The sequence below is a fragment of the Athene cunicularia genome, assembly GCF_003259725.1.
Source record: "Athene cunicularia isolate RWA chromosome Z unlocalized genomic scaffold, athCun1 chrZ_part2, whole genome shotgun sequence".
Lineage (NCBI taxonomy): Eukaryota > Metazoa > Chordata > Aves > Strigiformes > Strigidae > Athene > Athene cunicularia.
This window is the reverse complement of record NW_020799143.1, coordinates 5,968,692-5,990,771: the sequence shown is the minus strand read 5'-3', so window position 1 is coordinate 5,990,771 and position 22,080 is coordinate 5,968,692. Positions and strand designations below refer to the sequence as shown.

The following is a 22,080-nucleotide window of genomic DNA, read 5'->3' as shown; positions in this document are numbered from 1 at the left end:
GGCCAATCGCGATCCGCGGCTCCGCCGCCGGCAGGAAGTGAAATTCAAAGCCTGAGAGCGCCCTTTGCTGCTGGCCCTGGACTGAGGGAGCCTTCTTCTCAGAAGCTGTAAGTTTTAACTGTTTGTTGTTGAAAGTACTGCAATTTAGCTTCCCAGCCTATCACGAGATGAAATTGGATGGGTCTTCCTCAGCAGACTAGGCTGGCTAACACTGTAAAAATTAAATGGAAACAAATCCTGTAGTAGTAGGGGTGGCCCGATCAGTTTGCGTATTATTATTACCCAGTGAAAACAAATGTTCATCTTGCCAATTCTATGCTTATTTTCCACCAGTGTGTGGTTTTAGGTTGTTGCTTTCATTTAATTAAAAAAAATATTGGTGTAGCATTTCTTATATACATTTAAAAATATATATATATATATAATAGTGGAATCTATTAAAATCTCATTATTAAAAATTATAATATTTTATGTGGTTTCAATGGGAAGATTAGCTTCCATATTCAAGTAAATTAATCTTCACTAATCATGCCATAAGATTTCTCTGACATTTGCTTACATGTGAGATTTCTTGCTGCTACTTGTGTAATTGAATTCATTTTGCTGAAAAAGAAAGAAAATAATTTTCCTTCAAACTGTGCCTCGGTTGATGTCAGACACTTTACTTGTGAAACTCAGGATCAACATCGTTCCTCTTTGCTCTTGGGAGCTTTGGCCTGATAGGTGCAGTGTGCGTACGTGATATACTTCCTTTGTATAGAAAAGCCTGTAAGTGGGTGTGTCCTGGTTTCATCAGGGATAGTAAATGTTCTTCCTAGTAGCTGGTACAGTGCTGTGTTTTGGATTTAGTGTGAGAATAATGTTGAGAACACACTGATGTTTTAGTTGTTGCTATGTAGCGTTTGTCTTAACTCAAGGATTTTTCAGTTTTGCAGCTCTGTCAGCAAGCAGGTGCACAGGAAGATGGGAGAGAGCATGGCCAGGACAGGTGACCCCAACTAGCCAAAGGGATACTCTATACCATAGATCATCATCCTTAGTACAGAAACTGGGGGAAGTTGGCTGGTGGTGGGCTCGCTGTTCAAGCATTGGTCAGCGGGTGGTGAGCAGCTGCATTGTGCATCACTTGTCTTTTCTTGGGTTTTCTCTCTCTCTTTTTTAATAGATTCTCATTACAATTATTATTACTACAGTATTTTATTATTGGTGTTCTTATTTTAGCTGTTAAACCATTCTTAATCCCCAAGTTCTACCTTTTTTTTTTTTTCAATTCTCCTCTCCATCCCATTGGAAGGGGAGAAGAGTGAGCGAGTGGCTGTGTGGTGATTAGCTGCTGGCTGGAGTTAAACCAGGACAAGGGGTCACTGCTCAGAGGCACAAGGCAGCCCTGAAGGACTCTCACACCTCCAGACTGCTGCCCAAGGGAACCTGGAGTGTTTACCTCATAAAGACAAACCACGACAGAGGAATGTGATGTTTATCGTGTGGCTGACAACCTGACTGGAAACATTTTCAGCTTAAGTATGGCTCTGGTACACTTTACTGCTCTTAGAGCTAATATTTGAAATACACAAGTACTTCAACACAGCTTCAAAATACCACTGCAGCTACAGTTTAATACCTTTACAGTCAGCATAAATTGTATATATCAGGCATGTACGCATCTCACAGACACAGCAGGCTACGTTATATTTAGATTCGCCTCCTCTAATTGGGGAAGGAATTTCACTGACTGAGACATTTTTAAAGAAAAGCCTTCCAACATATTCCATTTAACAGCAGAGGTTTTCTTTGTACACTGACTTAATGTGGGAGAGAGGCAAGTCAACACTGGCCTGTTGGCCCTGCTCAGCTGCGGGAGAGAGGCAAGTTGACATTGGCTTGTCAGCTCTGCGCAGCCCCTAAGAAGCAGCAAGGCTTTGATGAGAAACAGGCCTTGGGAGAAAGGTAAGAAACTGCCAGTTTGTGCCAATGTGGCAGGGAAGAACAACGGACAGCTGCAACACTGAACTGTGGAAAAGTCCTGAACTGTGAAAAGTTAACCGCTGTGTGAACAGCATGTGAACAAGAAGGTGGTGATTGGTCTGCACAGCACGTGTTAGAGTGGTTTTAGGCTGATAGGTGAAAAGGTAGATAGCTGTCTGATTGCTGATTTCCTAACTATGAAGTAGGAGCCTTAATGAGAGCATAAGTATGGACTGTTGGAAAAATGAATGGCCTCTGCCCTGCAGAAAGAAAGAACACTCTGACTCATTATTTTGGCTACTACAACTTAAATGACCAAACTTCTAGAATTTGGAAAAGTTTCTGGGAAATTAGCATAGAATCAGTAGTTCTGAGTACATGAGACATCTTCACTGTTGCTTGTATTGTTAAAATAGGTTTTTTAATATGTAAATATCATTTGTATTTATACCATATTTAGTTTTAAAGTGGGCAAGAATCATGGTCAATACATTCTGAAAATCTGTTAGTACTCTGAGGGTTATGTCAGGGATTCAAATATGACTCTTCTATAGAAGAAATGGACAAATATTTTAACTTCATGTTACCTAATCTGAGTATTTATCAGATAATACTGTCTGTTTGTTTCCACTTGGGGAATGTCTGCTGAAGAAGAGTCAGAGTAAATGCTGCAGCCTGTGCTTTCAGGAAGCAGAACAACAACAAAATATGAATACAAAAGTTTTTCTGTAACAGCATGAGTTATAGAGAATATAGTTACAGTCCTGCAATACATAGCAGGGCTGTTGTTCCCATCAGCTACATTCAGTGTTTAACAAGTGAAACTTCACTCAGTATCTTCATGATGTCAGAGCATGAAACAAGCTTGTACATACATGACACCATACCCAGATCCAAAGTCCAATTAAGTTTACAATTCAGTGCTGGGAAAACTCCCTTTCAGGAGATCCTCTTTTTTCCTGTGTTAGAAATACTACTGTATATAATTCAGGTAAATCATCCAAAAAAGTAATTTTCTTGCTTATCTAGTGCTGACTAGAAATCGCTTCTGTGGACAAAACAGCTAGAAAATCTGACTATTTTTCCCTTGAGATGTTTCTGCAGCAGGAGGCGGGAGCACGAGGTTGTCTGCAGCTGTCTAGAAAGACAGCAAAATCTGTGGGCTCCTCACATAAGCAGATGGGATAATAGTAATACTCAGCCCTGATTTTTGGCTTCAGTAACACAAAATGTGCCAGTTAGGTAACTGTAAGAGCTCCCTGGTCCATCTGTTTCTAATTGCAGCTTTGTATAATAATAACTCTTGTATTACTTTTAATAGGTCCTCTCATGCATAACTTGAAGCTTTTCTAAAAATACTGTTAAAATATTAATTTTGTACAGTATCTCACCAGGATTCAAACACAGATATCAATATTGCTTCCACGCAAACGAGATGGAAAAAAAAAACCAAACCCACCCCACAAAAAATTCTATGATTTTTTTTTTAGATTACTGTTTAAGGTACAGTAGAAACTCAGATTTTACTTTCTGCTGACTCTCACACTGAAACTTTTCTTAGAAAACTTTGTGTTCTGTGGGATCTCTTCCTCCAGGAGAAACAAAATTGGATGCATAAACGTATGTGGGATGCAGCTGCGCTGCATGTCCATACCTATGACAGGCTGCAAGATTGGTAAAAGCAGGGGCAGGGGAAGGGAACATAGGCTGGAGAAGCAGCGCAGGAAAGACAGAAGCAAAACTAACCATTGCAAGAACTGCAGTACTCCTCGATATTCGTTATTGAAACCACCACTCTTCCATTTGCCTTGCTTAAGCAGTTCCTAAATGATGCAGGTATGGATGTTTAAAGGAATGCACACATGGGGGTGGGTGGTTGATTTTAGCTGAGATAATGTCCAAGGAATGATGTACCTACACTGCTGAGGTACTGTTACTGATTTAATTTGAGCTGATTTTAGTGATTTTTTGTGATGTAAATAAGAATGATTTAGAGTAATCATACAACCAGTTATGCTGCTACAAAGGCCTTTGTGAAGTCCCAGGCTAAGGCCATGTAGGTTGGTAATAATCATTAACCAGATTTCTATTCCAAGAATAAGACTCATGATGAGGTACCATTGTTATACTGTTTGGTAAGGATGATTTATTGCCCTGTAGATCAGGTGTTCTAAATGTTACATTGTGAAATGGCCTCAAAGCATGTTAAAATCACAAAGTGGGCCAAAGTCCTTGAGTCAGGTGCACTGAAGGGTCTTTCTTTTGAGTCAGTACTCCATGGTGGTGGCAAAAGCAGCCCCTCGACTCATTTCAGGACTCAGGGGTGCATGACTGGAAAGAGGAGGGAATAAGAAAATGAGTTATGGGAATTATCATGTTTATGTATGAGAACTTGATTAATACGTATTACTGTATCCTATATAATCAGCATGCTACACGAGTTAGGTGTGTGGTGTTGGTGAGGCAACTCCCCTGTGCACCCCACCTGGCCATCAGTAAGGGAGTGTCTCCTTATCTACATCACACTGGTGTCCATGAGATCTTTTATCTCATTTTGGTGACAGTACCCTTAGGGAAGATGTAGTGACGTGACTGTTAGTCCTAATTGAAGTAACTTCCCTCAGTGATTGCAAAACCCCAAATGAGAAAGAAACTGTACATGTTAAAGGAGCGGCACAACTGATAATAATATGGCTCTACAAGAAGATTTGATTAAGCTCATACAGCTTCACAGGAAAATATAATTAAGCTCACTTTAAAAACGATTGGGCAAAACTAGAAATGTTGCATTTGTGCAGAACAGGCTACAAAGCAGATTACAAATACAGGATCTCCTTGCTAAGAATATGATTGTTAGCACTGATGCCTTATGCTTGACAGTTTTGCCAGCTCTGTCAGTGAGCAGATGCACAGGAAGCTGGGAGAGAACATGCCCAGGACAGCTGAGCCCAACTTTCCACAGGTTTCACCAAAACAGGATAAAAGAAATTACCAATGAGCATAATGGACAACCAGGGGATCAGGCCCAGTCAGCATGGGGTTATGAAAGGCAGGTCCTGCCTGACAAACCTGATCTCCTTCTATGACAAAATGAGCTGACTATTGGACAAAGGAAAGGCTGAGGATATTGTCTACCTGGATTTTCAAAAAGCATTTGACACGGTTTCCCATAGAATTCTCATAGAAAAACTGACTGCTCGTGGCCTGGATGAGCGAATGGTCTGCTGGGTCAAGCACTGGCTGGCTGGCTGGTCCCAGAGAGTGGGGGTCAGTGGAGCTAAATCCAGCTGTCACAAGTGGTGACCTCAGGGCTCTGTGTGGGGACCATTTCTGTTCAACATCTCTATTGATGATCTTGATAAGGACATAGAGTGTATCATCAGTAAGTTCACAGATGACACCAAGTTAAGCGGGAGTGTCGGTCTGCATGAGGACAGGGAGTCTCTGCAGAGAGACTTGGATACGTTGGATTGGTAGGCCAACATCAGCAGGATGTGGTTCAACAAGGCCAAGTGCCAGGTCCTGCATTAGCTTTTTTTTAATTATTACTTCTAAAAGTAAATAAGATTACTGCTGATTTTGATAAACACATGTAACCTATGCAAACTTAACCCCATAGCCAGCTTCTTTTGAGCAAAAGTTGTTTCCATGCTTATCCTTTGCGAGGAAATGCTTGGTGTAGAAGTGACACTTAAAGAAGGGGAGAGATGACACACTTTGTCAGCATTTTTTAAAATTAAGTTTTTTTTTTTTTTTTTTTTTCCTGTCAATGCTTAGCCAAGGGTATGGTGCATGTGTCCCTATTTGGATTTCAGTCAGCCCCCAGCATCACTTCAAAACAGGGTTTACTGAGTTTAGCTCCAGGCCCTGCTGCTAACATCTCCTTAACAGTTTTTAGACAACAAAGTGATTTCTCCTCGATTAATCTTCTTCTGGGGAAGCTTGGCCTCCCAGCAAACATCAGATCCAAACTTCTTCCTAGCTGCTTCACATTCTTGAGCATCTGGAGAGAATTTCCTTCCGGGATGTAACTCCTTTGGTCTCATTCCCATGTCTTCAACCTGAAACTCCAGGGTCACTGAGCCTCTTTCCTATGTCTTTTCATTTTAACAAAATAAAACCAATTTCTCTCAATTGGCCTCCTGAATGACATCTGGTAGCTTTCAAATACTCTTAGCCCTGTGACCCTTAACATTTTTCCCTTTCTCTAGCAATGGGGAATACACTCACTCCCAGGTGAGGCATTCTATCTACTTTTAGTAATTTTTAGGAATTTCTGAAACATGATGAACACATGCCAGTTTTGAAATTGCATGTAATTACATCTTCATGGAATAATTCCCTGCTTTTGCCCATTTAAACTAATTTTCTCATAAAAATAAAATATTTTAAAACTGTTTCTCATATAAAGTAATTTTATAGAGATGGTTTAGCAGTATTATTAGTTCCAGTTCACAGCTGGAAGGCTTAAGATTCCCTAGACAAAACTGGCAGCTCCCAAAAGCTCTAAGAAAAGCCAGAGGAGTATTGTGTGCTGTTCTGTATGCCATTCTGGGTTCCACAATTTAAAAAGGATGTTAACAATTTAAAAAGAGTGAGTCCAGAGGAGAGCCACAAAGCTGGTGGAAGGGCATGTCCTGTGAAGAGTGGCTGAGGACTCTGTGTCTGTCTAGTTTAGAGAAGGTGACTGAGGAGCAACGTCATTGCTCTCTACAGCTTTCTGAAGGGAGGAAGTAGACGCTGATCTCTTCTCCCTGGGATCCGGTTATAGAATGTGGGGGAATGGTTCAAAGCTGCATTAAAGGAGGTTCCGACTTGGTATTAGGAAGGATTCCTTTTCCAAGAGGGTGGCCAGACACTGGAACAGGCCACCGAGGGAGGCTGTCAATGCCCCAAGCCTGTCAGTGTTTCCAATGCCCTCAATAATAGACTAACTCTTGGTCAGCTCTGGAGTGGTCAGGCAGTTGGGACTAGATGACTGTTTTAGGTCCTTTCCAACTGGAACTATTCTAATCTATTCTATTTCTCAATTTTTTATGGGCTTGTTGAAGGAGCCTACTGAATTAACTCTTAGAAATTCCTTGGTGGGGACTATGATTTCTGAGGCATCTGCAGAGTGATATATTAATTACATGAACAACCTCTTTCATATCTGCTTTAATCTCATCTGTTTAACGCCTCACATAATTGTTTAGGTGAACTCACTCTTAAAATTACTTTAAAGCTTGTCTTATATCCATACTCCTCTATTCTCTATGGGGTTGCTATAAATTGCAGCAGGCCTGTGTCTCCTTTCCACATGTGAAATCATTTCTCTACTGAGGATTCACATGCCTGGGGGCTATTGGAAAAAAGTAAACAAAAGTGAAGTAGGGAGGAAGGAAGGGAGGAAAGAAAATGGTTTGCTGAGAGGTCAGGCTACTTGACATACTGGTTATACCATATATGCTTTTGTATCTTTCTACAGGAAACTCACGAAGGTGTTAACACTGCCAGAGGTAGCTGATGAGCACAGAAAATTCTTGAGAGCGGAGGCAGACTGCCAGGGCAGGGAATGTAATGCAAGAAATAAAAAATCTGTTTAGTTACTCGACTGCAAAGGGTACTAAGTCCTAAAGCCCCCTGTTTTCCTACTTGCTTGTCACCCTCTTCCTTTCATTCAGTCATTCTGGAAAAGTCCAAAGACAATTACAGCTTTATAGTTGTAGTGCTCAGGTATTCATCTGCTCTATGCTCTTTTGACTAAACTAGGAGCACGCAAGCCTGCAACTGCATCAGAAACTGAAGGAAACCAAGAACGTCTTCAACCCTCAGAGGAAAGAGGCTGAAATGTTAAATTGTGGTACCAGATACTGTCAGACAATTTCTATCACAAATTTCAGACAACTGTAGTCAGTATTCTCTTACTCCCAGCTATAATTATTTTGACAAAACAGTAGTTCTAATCCTTAAAAAGGAATGTGACACTATTCTCCTTCCACATGTATAGGTTCTGATTTCTTCAGACATAATAATCCCAAATTTAAAACACTAAAATAGAGCACTATACAATCAATAATTCACTGCAAAACGACAACCAGATCACATAAAAGCTTCAATTTACCTCCAAAGATTTTGTTCAAATTAACAAATGACTCTACTGAAGCATCATTCTTTTGAGAGGTACTGTAGATGTTCTTGCATAGAAACTAATCTTGAATGCCTTCCATTGGGGAATGTCTGGATAATGTAAGCAACTAAGTATCTTGCAGAAAATAGAGAAATAACATTAAAAATCAAAACCAAATAAAACCAGGAGAATATGCTACATGTTTTTAGAGTAGGGAAACAGACTCACTTAGCATTAATAGTAACAATGCATTAGCTCATATTTATTGCCTTTCGTAGAAAAAAAAAATTGTATCAACCAAGTAAATACAAATGCTTTTTTTTTTTTTTTTCTAGATTTGAGACCATTTAAGGAAAAATAACACTATTTGGAAATCAGTATTTCTATGTAAACACAACTAAACAGATAGTAATTATGTAGAAATTAAAGCCCTTCTCATTTGCTTCCATGGCAGTTTTGTATTTCTATTAAAAAGTACCTACAGCTTTAAAGCCAGCTTCTGTGCATTAGATTTAATAGAGTTAGTCTGCTACAAAACAGAATATGAAGATACAGCAACTTGGAATAATCCACATTTTTCCAAGAGAGTAGCCTAAAATAAAGCTTCAGGATATCATATTTAAAATGACAGTAATAAAGTATCTAGAGAGACATTACAACAGACAAATTTACTTGTATCACATAGAGCAAAAGTCAAACAGGATATTAAAAACACTTTCTGTAAAACTTATAGAATATTCAAACCCTTGCAAAATTAAAGATTTTTTTCTTTAGATTTCCCACTTGCCACCCTCCATCTTGACAACTTAGTATTTACACAATGAGCAGTTGGTGAGAATTGCAAGACAAAATTGAATGACGGCTCTTCTTAGACATATGCATCTGCTTTGGGCTGTCAGCTCTACAAAGAAGGCATTTGGATGGTGGGAACCAACTGCTGTAATTTGTGGAATGTTATTTTATACCTTCATCTTCTTCTTCACTTAGGTCTTCAGCACACTTTCCCTGGTAGACCGTGAGAATCTTCCTGAATTTGTCTCCTTTTCTTTTAAAAGGTGTCAGGGACTGTAGATCAGAAATTTTTCCTTCAGAAAATATTAGTTCACTGTAGCAGGCCTGGGAATAATTTATCCCTGCTACAGAGGATTTAAGAGTGATTTATTTATGTATCACTTCGGCAGAGAAATAGGAGTGCTGCTTAAAAAAGTTAAAAAAAAAAAGTTAAAGTGGATCACAATAATATCTTCTAAGGAGAAGAAAAAAAATTAATAGGGTCACTTCCAGCAGATGTAGGGGGAATAGAAGAAAGCCATTAGGACTTTATAAGGAGGCAATATAGGATTGGGCTGCTACCTATCTACATGGTACATCTACATGGACATTGCTTTTCCACTGAAATCTTTAGTCCAAAATACTTTGGGTTCTCCTATTCTTTACCAAGGACAGCAGGTCAACATTAAGGCAAGATTTCTGACTTTTCTCTATAAAGAAAATAGTCCATCAACAGTTTGGTGCAATTTTGTATGCCATTTAAACATTACATACTGTATCATGCCAGCTTCTTTAGAAGAGGAATAAGCAGGTCATGTTTTCTGCATGCAAGAGCAATCACAGTTGCCCAGTATCTGGAAACATGGGAATGTTATGAGGGTATCAGAAATTAACATTTCCCAAGGCATTTATTTTTCTTGGAAGCTTTTTCTTTCATCTCCATGGCAAAGTCTTTCCTGGTACACCATAACAGTGTTTCAGAGCCTCTGTATATATTTCAGCAAGTTCTGAATGCTGAATGACATTCCAGTGATTGAAGGCTGTCAGTGGAAAACTCATCAGTGGTAACTGAACAACAAATAAAAAATCATTGCTGTAAATGGGTGTACTATTGTTTGGAAAAAACCTCAATAGACAAATGAAAAATTCAGAGGGCAAATTAAAAAGATGAAAATTCTGCAACGACATTTTAAAAACAAAGGCTCATAAATGAGCCTTCCAAGGGGAAAAAACAACTTTCCAGGGAAAAGTTTACAAGAAAAGAAAGATTTTTCTGCATTTAAGGACACAAAAATGTTGCTTTTTTTTTTTTTTTTAAAAAAAAAGTGATAAATGAATCTCTCTGCTCAAGGAAAAAAAAAATCTAAAAGGTAGCATCTAGAATACCTAACTTGTATGTAGTCTTTTGTTATAACTTCAGATGTATATTTCTCATTTTCGTTAATATTTAGGTCTGGATTGTGATTCTAGAAATGTGTTTTGGCTGGACCATATTAAGTCTATTGCAGTTGAGTGTTCCTTCCTCCTTCCACAGGTCTGAAATAGTGGCATCTATCAATATTGCAGATAAGGAGATGAGAAAGCTTCAAATATGTCCTTTCTAAATACTGGGAAGCTTTGTTCTGCAAGAACTTCCTAGGGCCTGGCAGGTCACAAATGAGATCAGATGCAGCAGGTCCAAATTATCAGGAGGCCATGGTTGCTGCAATGGTTGCCAGTGTGCAACATGCGCTCCAGCTGCCTGGTGAGTACAAGAAAAGGTGGTTCTAGGAAACTGCAGTCATTGTTTCTGCCAGGTTCCTGAATCCCTTAAACTATGATGCAAAGGCTCTAAAACTGGATATTCCCAGAATCACTTTAGCACCACAGCAGTTCAGAAATAGACTTTTATCTTTGACCTGTTGCTGACCAGTAAGAATTAAAAAAAGGAGTGCGATACCAAGTAAGCCCAAATTCACTGAAGCCATGAATACAGCTCGTTTGTACACTGAAATAAACTTGGCTTAGAAAAGTGCCTCTAGCAGACCTTTCTGTGTCAGAACTGCAGCAGCAGAGGATGGCGTAACTTAAAGGGATACATAATGAGAGTTGTCATAGCAAAATTTTATGACAGATTAAAACATCCCCCATCTTTTGAGAAACTCATATTTTATTACCCAGTCTACCCCTCCACATCTTTGACAAAATACAAGGAATTCAACTTCTCCATAAGAGCAATTGTCACAATTAATGTAGTCTTCTTTACCCATCACCTTTATACCTTATTACTGCTGTTTTCCCCTTCCTCTCCTTGTAGATGTTTCAGAAAACAGAGTCTTTAAATAAATTTGTAGAATAAATAACCCTGCATGTGCCAACTACCTGTCTCTATTGTTTCTTGTTAAGTTACACTTTTTTTTTTTTTAAATTACGGTCAAAATAAAGAAAAACAGATTGAAAGATTTAGACGTGTTTTAGACAGTAATAAGCTTCAGGACAAAATGTCCTGCTAGCACTACTATGATGATACAGACAGAATAGCAAAGCATTGCTGTCTGGTGATGTTTGGAATGGGATTCAATTTGAGTTGCTGCAGATACCCAGCAGCACCTTGCTGAATATGGGGCAACTATTAAGCTGCATACACTACAAAATCATTTTCTGATCTCATTTTCACTACCTTTAAATTCAAATTATTCTTCCTATCTTCTTTCCAAGGCAACATAGGAAGCATTGGGTCATTCCATTCTTTCTTGGAAATTTTGGCAAATAGCAGTTAATAAGCTTGGAGGACATTAAAAATAAATGAGATCATCTATTTGGAAGGGGAAGGAGAATCTGCAATACTGTAATTAGTGATGCTTTCTATAAAACTGAATCATTAATAAATTAATTTTCCCTGTGATACCAAAAAGCATTGTTTTCAAACGACAGAATGTTTCCCCCATTCTTAGTGTCTGCTTTAGCTATGACAAAGATGGCTTATTACGCTGCTACAGCTTAAGGGATGGAAGGTGGTATTTGTCCTGGCACTACACAGTTTACATTTGCAGTAAAAATGATGTCTCAATCCCATCTGCCCATCAGAGAAACTCAAGAACAGAAACTCCAACCCTTGTATTTGCATTTTGGTCTGTAAAACATCAGCTACTAAAATATAAATGGGTAGGCCTATCTGTTCCCAGACAAAACACAGCCCACAAAACCGTCTGATAGCAAGCCATAGTCTACTAACAAGCGCCACAGGAAGTGCTATCTCTGCAAGTACTATCTCAGGACAGAATAAAGCTGAGTATGTAGGAGCTAACAGAGAAAACCTCTAACTCTACCCATGCTTCCTACTCTTGCAGTAGTTTTGTGGGAAGAAAAGAGGGAGGAACAAAAAGTTGTTTCATGAGGAAGATGAAAATGACCGCCACTGTATCCCTCTCAACAACCTCCATTAATAAAGAGACAGATCTATAGAAACACTCAGGAATGTCACAGTTCTTTCTCACCCTTGCATCAGTCCCTTTGAAACTGTGGTGACTGAAGCACCAGATTCCAAAGCCCTGCACTCCTCAGCTGCAGCACTGCCCATGCTCAACCCAAGGCTTGCTGACAGAAGCCCCAAACTGTCACACAGGGACTCACAACGTGGTCACTTGTTGGGCTGCCACCACCAACCAGCACAAGCAGATGCATCCCATAGAAGAGTGCAAGGGCCTGTGCCTGGCACAGAGAAGGGAGGATCAGCACCACGACTCCACTAACAAACTAAAGCTCAGCTGCAGCCACTGCAGTGCTACACCAAACTAGTAGTGCTTAATGCAATCTTTTTGATACCAAAGGTAAAGAAATTACTGGTGTAACAGGAATGAACATCATTCTGAACAGGCTTCCTTCTGAAAGGATTCTCTTGAAAACCACATAGAAAAGACAGACAAAACAGAAGCAAAGGCCAGTTAGTCAGACACTGAAAGGAAGGAATGGGCCCTCTATCATCTTCCTTTTGTTAGAGAAGACTTTAAAATTACTTAAACTACCACTGACATTTCCTGATTCTGGCCATCACAAGTTTGTTAGGAAGTTAACAGACAAATCAAAACCTTTTGTTATTTCAGCAAGAGCAACTACTACGAGTGAAGCCATGCTTTACATCTGATGAGTAACTTCTTAATAGGGAGCTCTGGCACATGAATAAAAAATAAAGAAAAATCAAAACTCAAATTTAGTAAAGCATACAGTGGAATATGCTATATGTTTAACAACTCTTTCTTCAAATATTGTAGTCTGTTAAATACCAGTTCTTGATGGAATGGAATTGCTCAGTATTTTAACTTCATTATGTTTTAGTGCTTTGCATCTGAAACCAAGGACTCCAGGTGAACTAAATTTATGTGAAGTTTGTTGTTGGGTTTGAAAGTGATTTCATTAGTATTTCAGAAATATTTTATGCTGGAAAATAGTGTCTAGTCACAGAAAACACCACTTATTAGTGACAAAGGATTTTAGACATCATACATTATCAGTGTCGCAAATGTTCTTCAGTTATATTCAAAGCAACATACAACATAAAAGTTGTCTTCAATGGAACTTACAAACTACACAGGTCTTTTGCATCAAATAAAAAAATCACTTTTTGCATACTGTTGTTTTCTTAAAGAGTCAGCATAGAAAAACTTCAGAACTTCTGCAAGCCTCACATTACTTTATCCTACCACACACATGAGAAGCAGCATGGAAACAAGAATTGCAAGGTAAAGGGTTCATACCTGCATGTAGAATCTACAGGCTCTTGAAGGGTACACAGCTTAGTAAAATATCACTACTCGGAAAGCATTCAGCTCTATTTGCTTTCAAACAAAGAGATCTGTAGAAGCTGGTTGTGTGTCTAATCATGGAAAAAGTCTAGACAGAACAGGTAGGAAGCTCAAGCCACTATTATAATAGGAAGGATTAAACTGCTGCAGAAATTTAAAACATACATTGCTCAACAGTGCTTATTTACAAGGTTGTCATTCAAAGGTCATTGACCATTAAAATTAAGTTTATTTCATAAACCATACCTTTCACAGGTCTTAATCCTATGAACACTGACAATCTTGTCAACACACTGCCATATTAAGAACACACAACCTTTTATATCAACTTTATACTGTTTTATGTTCAACTGCCGTGAGAAGCATTGCTCACATGACGACTTTATGAGCTTCAAAAAATTAAAGTACATTTGGTTAAAACATAGATTTAATTCCTAAACCTAACATGTGAAACAGTTCCTAAGGAACAAACATCGTGATGCAGAGCTATTATCTAGAAAAATCTTAACAGTTTTTCAGGACTCAGCAAACAAATAATAGGGCGATTAGCATATTTCATGATGTTAAAATTTAGCTAAGAAATGTTCTTAGCTAAATTTTCTAAGTCATGTTCTTCAGCATCAAATATTTCCCATGTTTCTGCATCTTATGAAAACAAGAAGCTATGGGATTGTAAGAAAGGCTAATTTAATGTTTTATAGAGACTTTGTTATCAAGAACATTAGTAACTAGAAGATCTCCAAATCGTAAACGTTATCAATTTCAATAATCTCTTCGGATTCCATCTTTGCTTCATGATGCCCCTCCTGTAGGTCATCCAGGGATGCCAGAGCCTCATTTGTATCACTAGCAAAAGTCTCACGAGATGCATCATCATATTCTTGCAGGTTAAGCCCTTTAATGGCTTTTTTCATCTTCTTTCCTAGAACTTGTATTCTCCTCTTCTTAGCAGCTTTTTTGTTTTCATACTCCTTTTGGTTTTCCAGATAGAATATTTCCTTGAAATAAAAAAAAAAAAGTTTGGTGTATTCATTTTACTAGTGTTTCCTAAAGAAAACATACAGTATAGATTTTTTAAAAATTACAAATACTGTTCAATAAAATTTAACTAAGATACACATTATTGATAGCAGAATTATGAGAAAAGACTGCACTTAAGGAAAATCTCCAGAAATAATTTTATTACATCATTTCTCAGCAATCTCAAAGCGTATGTAAAGAAGCATCACTAAGTTTTCATTTCAAGTTTGCTGATGATACAAAACTGGGAAGAATAGGTGGTAGACCAGAGGGACCTGCAGAGAAAATATGACCAAAGGTTCTATGACAACTTGAGAAAACTCTCCTCCAGAATTGAAATTTGAGTTCAGGTCTCATGATCTTTACTGTCAAACGTCTGTAAGCACCATTAACATCTACAATTTATGACTGTTACAAGTTTCCTCCATATTTCAAGGGGGAGAGTGATGCTACATGTCTTTCTTTCCCTGCTTATTTTTTAAAAAACATAAATTGCATACTGAAAACATTAATGCTTTTTTTATCCCCAAAACCTGCAAGTGCTAAGGGTATGCAAATACGTGAGAGCTGTATACACAACCACCTCTATGATGACAGGATTGCACATACTTTTCCCACATGTTTGTATGAGAAAACAATATCTTGTACCATCAATCAAGTTCACTGAGTGAAAATTGCTGCCTCATTAAACACTTGTCAGTGTCAGCAAGAGAACAAGACAATTACAAGGGCATGGAAGAGGGGTAGAAGAGCAATTTATTTTTTTTTAAGATGGGTAGAAGATTTTTTTTTTTTATTATGGGGGCTAAGTGATCAAACTTGCAACTTTTTGTGAGCACTGAAAGGTTTTTTTTCTTTTTTTATTCAACGTAAAACAGACAATCACAGCTGTTGATTTGTTTCTCAATTTCCAGTACAAGATGCTAGGATGGTTTACAGAGCAAGCTGTAGTCACCTGTAATCAAAATAAAGGAGTCTTTCTTTTAACCAACAAAAATTTAAAAGTGGCAAATACCGTGAAAAAAACCAAGCTGTTTTAACTGAATGAGGAAAACACCATCTCAGTCTATTTCATACAATAAAAGGAAAGGCAGTAATATTTACAAGCTGACAAAACTAATTTGGTGAGCACCACAGATGAGACCAGTGAGCAATCCAGATTAGGTTCAGAATAGTATCGGACTTAATGGGAAATACTGTCTGGTGCTACAGCTGGAGCTGTATAGGACAAGAATACTCTATTAAGAGAATACCATTCAATCTATGCACAATGATGCAGTGGTCTAAAGAGAGAAATAAAACTGCATATAACATTGTTGTAAGGTATATAAAAATTAAAATCCAGTGTTTATTTCTTCAGACTCTACAGTGTCATCACCCTCAACAGGTTTTTGTGACTGGCAATACATAAAAGGTGTTCTCTCTGCCTGGTGTGAATGACAATTCATCTTTTTGCTTGTATTCTGAATGTGAAACAGCGGTTTCTTTGGAATGTAGAGTTAAACTTGCTAGAATTTATAAGAGAGATTCAATCATAATACAAAAATGTACTTTGGACAATCATTTGCACTCTTGACAATTTTACCTTGATTTGTTGTTCTTTGATGCTAGGTGTGTTCTTCAGCAGGTTTAAATAAACGCCCCCTGGTGTTCTTCTCCTAGTGCCGTTCTTAACAGTGACAGAGTAAATCAGTAATAGCAAGCTTTTTATGTAAGTGCTGATACAAAAGTAACATCTAAGACAATGCTTTGTACTGAGACAGAATAAAAAACCCCACTAAATTTTGCTGTGTTACATATTACGTAAAACCAACCCTGGCTATGTTTTATTTGTGACTGAGCTATAAGAATGTCAATAATCAGCTTTCTACATTTGGACAAGTAAGCTACCAGGTTACAAAAAATTTGCTTTAGAATACAACACCAAACTTTTCAACTACATACAAAATCTGATGTTGGTAGTGAAGAAACAAAACGCTAATAGTATTCTAACTACTTTCCTAACTATCTGCAATGATGTATATATACTAGGTTAAATATTCATAACGTTCCTATTACATAATCCCAGTAAAATGTCAAAAATTAATTCTATAAAATTATGTAGAACTCGGGTTTTAATTGTGCCCAGCAATTCTACAAGTCATCTGCATACCTGCAGGATTCTGCACTTGTGCTGAAGGCATATGAAACACAACATGTACTTTAAAGTTTTTCCCCACAACATACTAGTTCCATGCTTCAACAGTTTTCAGTGTAACAGCAGTGGTGCAATGTGTCATACTGAAGCATGAATGGACTCAGCTATGAAACCTCCGTAAATTGTAAGCTCTAATTATCATACTATTAGTCAATTACCACTCATAGTATATAAAGTTGAACTGTTACTCTGTTACTCCAGTGCTCTGATATCATATTAAGCGTAACACTTTTCTGCTAAATAACAAAGTAAAATACAATACAAAAGTTCCAAGAACAGATAAGGTCAATTTTTAAGTATGTTCTTGAAACAGCAGATGTCACATTCTTTTGTCATTCTATCAGCACAAAATCCCAACCAAGATAAACAGTATGTCTGACGTAGTCTGATCTACAGCCAAAGGAACCTGTGACACCAGCTGTGGCAGGTGCACCCACCTAGCTTCCTGGCTGGTGAAATATAGTGGACATTGATTTTTATTTTTTTTTCATGCCCTTGTTCTCAGGGTTTTATGGTAACTGGGGCCCTCAGCCAGTAAGGGCTGATAATAGATCAGATTGGGCTTGGGTATAAATGGAGGGGACCTGTGGGAGCCATTTTGAGTTTGTTCCCTCTGAAGCAGCATGCTGTGGTCAAAGACTCTCCTCTTGGGTTGGGATGCTGCCCAAGGAACTTCCTTGAGGGTTCCCCCTTGGGCCACATCCTGACCCAAAGAAATTCCTCAAGGTTGAGAGCCTTCACTTTTTAGGTGAGTGACCAAGCATTTTGGATTGTCCTTAAATCCTAGAAAGTTGTGTCTTTTTTTGGGGGTGGTGGCATTTTTTCTTTCTTCATGCTTTTCATGTTATTTTTGTTGTGTTTGTCGGGGTTTTTTTTCCTTTTTCCCTCCTCTCTACTTCCAGTGATGGAACTTAAATTATAACTACATGCCTGAAAGTTATTAGCTCCCTCTCACTTTTTTTCTTCTGAACTTTTGCACTGAGGCTCACTATTTAATAAAAACAAAAAGATACTTAAAAATTGATAACCTAATCGTTAAGTACAGGATTTTTATCACACTGTTTAACAGAAATCAGCACCTGGTTTTTGCTCTACTGACACACAAGCCAACGGTTCTCTAATAAAGGTAACAGATCCCCCTTTTCAAGGTTACTCTTCAAATGTGGTATTAGAAATGCTCACTATAGTGTGTTCACCTCTGATGGTATGCTGATTAACCCAGTAGAGGTCAGTGCTGTCAAACATCCACATAATTTACTGAAGCAACAGTGCCAGAGGCTTCAACTGGATCCAAACATTACAAGCTGTTAATCAAGCTTCAGAATCTTTCAGGCTCAATCTAGGGAAAAGATCCTAAGGGATGGCACAGTAAGAGATACAACGTTATCACTGCAAATCAGATACTAATCTCAGTACAAAAAGTTGGGCAATTTCCAGGTTCATTCATCTCATTGTTTACTCAAACTGGAAGATTAAGTTACTATTTATTAAAGGAACTTCATGGCAAGGGAAAGCCATGACACTCTGGTAGAACCTGTTCAATGTGAAAAGCATGAGATAGTACTAGGTAAATATTCTACAAGTTTTGTGTGTACCCCCATAAACCCACAATAACACATTTTTCTTACCACTATGAACAGTCCACCATTCTGTTCCACTTCAGCTGTTTCCATAAGCAGTTCGATAGCTTTTCTTTTCCCAATTATTTTCACTACTCGGGCAATTAAATCTTTCTTTGGCTCACAAAGCCTGAGGGGAGAGGAAAACAAAAAGACATCTATTTCAGTGTAATTTCTTGAGTAGAATTGACCATGGAACTTCCAGTTCTCAGTAGCTTCTTGTTTGTGATTAATTATTATATTTCAGCATCTGGCAATACTATGTATCACATGTAAGAAACCAACAATGATCAGTAAACCCAAGTTTTATTTAAATGTCAAGGTAACCATCAGTAAATCTCGTAACTCTTGTTGCTTATTTAACATCATTTGCTTCACTTGCTTCACTTGCACCACTGAAGGACTGTGGCAGTTTAGGTCAATCTAAGTAACAATGACTGCCATCACATACCCTTCCTCACATCATCAGTCCAGCAAATTGTTTCAGGAGATAAACCTGTCTGCAAACTAACTCTTTAAAAAAAGCAACAGGCTTTTGGAGAGGTAAGCTTTCTCACTCGGCTCAGTGTACAATAACTAAATAACAGGACTGTGAAAAGAATTCTATGGTGTTAAGTGCGCAGATGACTGGAGCTTGGTAAATCAAACACTGGCTTCCATAAATTAGTACACAACTGTAGCTCAGTTCCACAACACAGAAAGATGCACTGATTTCAGTGCTGGCGTCTAACCTTGACACAGCCCTTAGTTACAACAGCAGCAAAATGTTTTCTTCAGACAAGCATGTTCCACATCAAGAATATTTCAGAAGCTGTGCTCTCCAGAACACTACACAGTCTGAGTAATCTGCAGAGTTTCAAGGCTTTATGACTTAGCCAGATTTTCACAGTGACCATTGGTGTCCAACTCCAAATATGAATCTTTACTCATGGGATATTTCCTAAAAAAGCTACTACTAAATCTGTATTATGAGAAACAGTATTTTTCCTTGCCACTGTTCTCAAATAACAAACCATCTTGGTGGATCTTAAAAAAAAAAAACCCCAACCAGTATTACTTCTACAAGATACCAGCCATAATGCTGCATTTTAATCCCAGGGTTTTGGAAACACACAAGGTGCTCATGCTTTCTGTAATCTGGTATGACATTTTACGTATTTAGCAGTAGGAAAGCTTCCCTTCCCCTTCTTTTCCATCCACAGTTTACCAACACTTAAGAAATTAAGATATGCTGTTATTAAACTCACCGATAAGCAATTTCACTTGCCACTTTTTCCTCTGAATCTTCTTCTGTTATCTCATACCTTCCTTTATATTTCATTTCTTGTCTTTCACCCAGTCTATCTTTTACAGGCCGCTTCCGCTTGAGAAAGCCTTGCCCATTTTCTTCTTCTGCTGGCAATGGTTTCTTGTCATCATGCATATATTCATCCAGTTCTTTATCTAAAGTCTCTGCCTCCTTTTGCTGAGCTTCCTTTATCAGCTTTTTAGCCAACAGATAATTGTAAGTCTCAGACTGCCTGCTTCTGTCGATACTACCATCCATGCCTAGAATCCCAAGTTCAGTAGCCACTGCATCCTGACTCTGCTCCTGAAGCACCACACCCCAAATGTTGTTAACCTTCTTGCCACCTAGAGCAGCTTGCTTTTGGTGGCTTTGGCTAAGCTGAAAAGGCTCAGATTTAGTAGGAGGAAAGTTGAAACACTTCTGTCGTTTTCGTTTCCACAGGCAGTTGTCATCATCAGATTCAGAAAAGCTTTCATCACTTGAATCCACACTTTTGGTTGTCCGATAAGGAACACTTGGTGCACATGATGAAATGCTGCTCTGGAATGGTCTGCCTGAATCACTGCCGTCATGCGATTTCTGAAATGAAAAATGTGTGTCTGTTAATTACTCTTGCAAATTAAAAGAGCTATCAAGTGACATGAAAGATTTGACTGGCTAGTAAACTTAATTCTGACTCCTGTGACTGACTGGGCAGTCCTTCCTTAGCACTGTTTGGACAACAGTTGACAGAAACATCCCATGAAACTTCTCTATTTCGAATGCCTGTACACGAAAGACAGCATGGCTGCTATAGAAAACACACACCAGGAGTCTCTAAGTCTACTTCACATTATCTTTGTTGAATTAAAATTATTACAAGGCTGGCAAAGCTATTCAAAATTTCAAAACCAGACTAAGACACAACATGCACAGCAGTTCTAAGAAAGATAAAAAACCCCAATCCACCATAGCAACTTACCAGAATTTTTTTTAACAGCATAGAGATTCATATTCTCTCCAGAGTCTGAAAAGGGTGAAGACTAGTGATCTGCAACCACAATAGTGTTCCCAGACTCAAGTGAGAAGAAGGAAGTGACCGAAAAACCCGAAGCCAAACTCACAAAATTTGCATGCTGTTCAAACTTTGAGAAGCTAACAGTGTATTGTGATTCTGATTCAATCAGGACAGCACATAACTAGCTGGGGACAGTAGCACCTTAGAGAAGAAGGTACCTTCCTTTAAACCAACAAGACACCACACACTCACTAGAGCTTCTTATGAATTAGGGAAAAAAACTGTAAAGATTTCAACATACTTTACAAAAAAAATCCCATTGCTATAAAAATATTCAAGAAATGCTGTTTCCCTATACACCTCACAGATAAACCAAAATATGAAAGCCAGACCTGCTCAAATCTGCCTAACTGCATAAACACCATAATTTTTAATCCCAATTGTTGGAAATTTTTGGCTGCTCTGTGCCAATATGCAGAAAACGCTTTCTTTACTCAGAATTTCAGTTTTCCCTCGCGGATTTCTTATCATAAAGTTATACACTGTCCGATGATCTTTTCCTTCAGTTTCATGTGAAATAAATATTCTCTCTTTAACCTTACTCTTTCACCAATATTATGTCACCATTTCTTCTTCCTCCTATTAGCAAACAGAGATCTTCAACTTATTTTATCATGTTATGAAATACAAACTTTGAATTTAAAATGTATTCCATAATGCAAAACACTAACAACTCCATAAATTAAAAAATCCCACGTCTGTAATAATTTTTGTGCTACATCCCAGAATTACATTGCAAATAAATCAAAATAGCTGACGAAAATAAAAATCCTTATATATACAGTTTTATACTCTGATTCATCTCTGCTCATACATCATCATAAATTCCTCACAAACTTCATAACGCACTCTAACGTGAAAATAATATGACACTTGGAAATAAATAACGTATCTTCAGCAATTCACGGATACGAGTCGGTGAAGACAAGGAAAAGCTGTTTATACAACTGCCTATTTGTATTGTTCTTGAAGCGACCGGCGGTATAGGTGAGCGCTCTCCTTTGCTCACCTAACCCAGTGCCCTGCAACAACAAAAGCCTCCCCCACTCCGCGGCAGCGTGTGGTTTTCCCAAATGAACGGGCCCCGGAGAAACAAGACGGTTCCCGGGCCCAGGGCGAGCGCTGACTCTTGGAGAAGGGTCCCCACTCCCACAGGCACCGAGCACGGCCCCGGCTCAGCCGTCCGCGCTGTCCAGCGGGCCCGTCCTGCGCCTCTCGCCCGCCGGCCAGGAGCGGGGCCCCATGGGCGGCAGCAGGGCCCCTGCGGCCTCCT

At 38.6% G+C, this 22,080-nt stretch overlaps 1 protein-coding gene across 1 annotated transcript; it reads right to left on the bottom strand.

Moving 5' to 3' along the window:
- Positions 1-10,976: 10,976 nt before the first annotated feature.
- On the bottom strand, positions 10,977-20,806 carry PHAX (phosphorylated adaptor for RNA export). Its single transcript, XM_026866266.1, has 5 exons — positions 20,712-20,806; positions 19,710-20,329; positions 18,472-18,592; positions 16,232-16,315; positions 10,977-14,624 (listed from the first exon to the last, which is right to left on the bottom strand). Exons 1-5 carry the CDS (start codon positions 20,730-20,732, stop codon positions 14,355-14,357), a joined length of 1,116 nt encoding a protein of 371 aa, XP_026722067.1. The 5' UTR covers positions 20,733-20,806; the 3' UTR covers positions 10,977-14,354.
- Between the last annotated feature and the right edge of the window lie 1,274 nt (positions 20,807-22,080).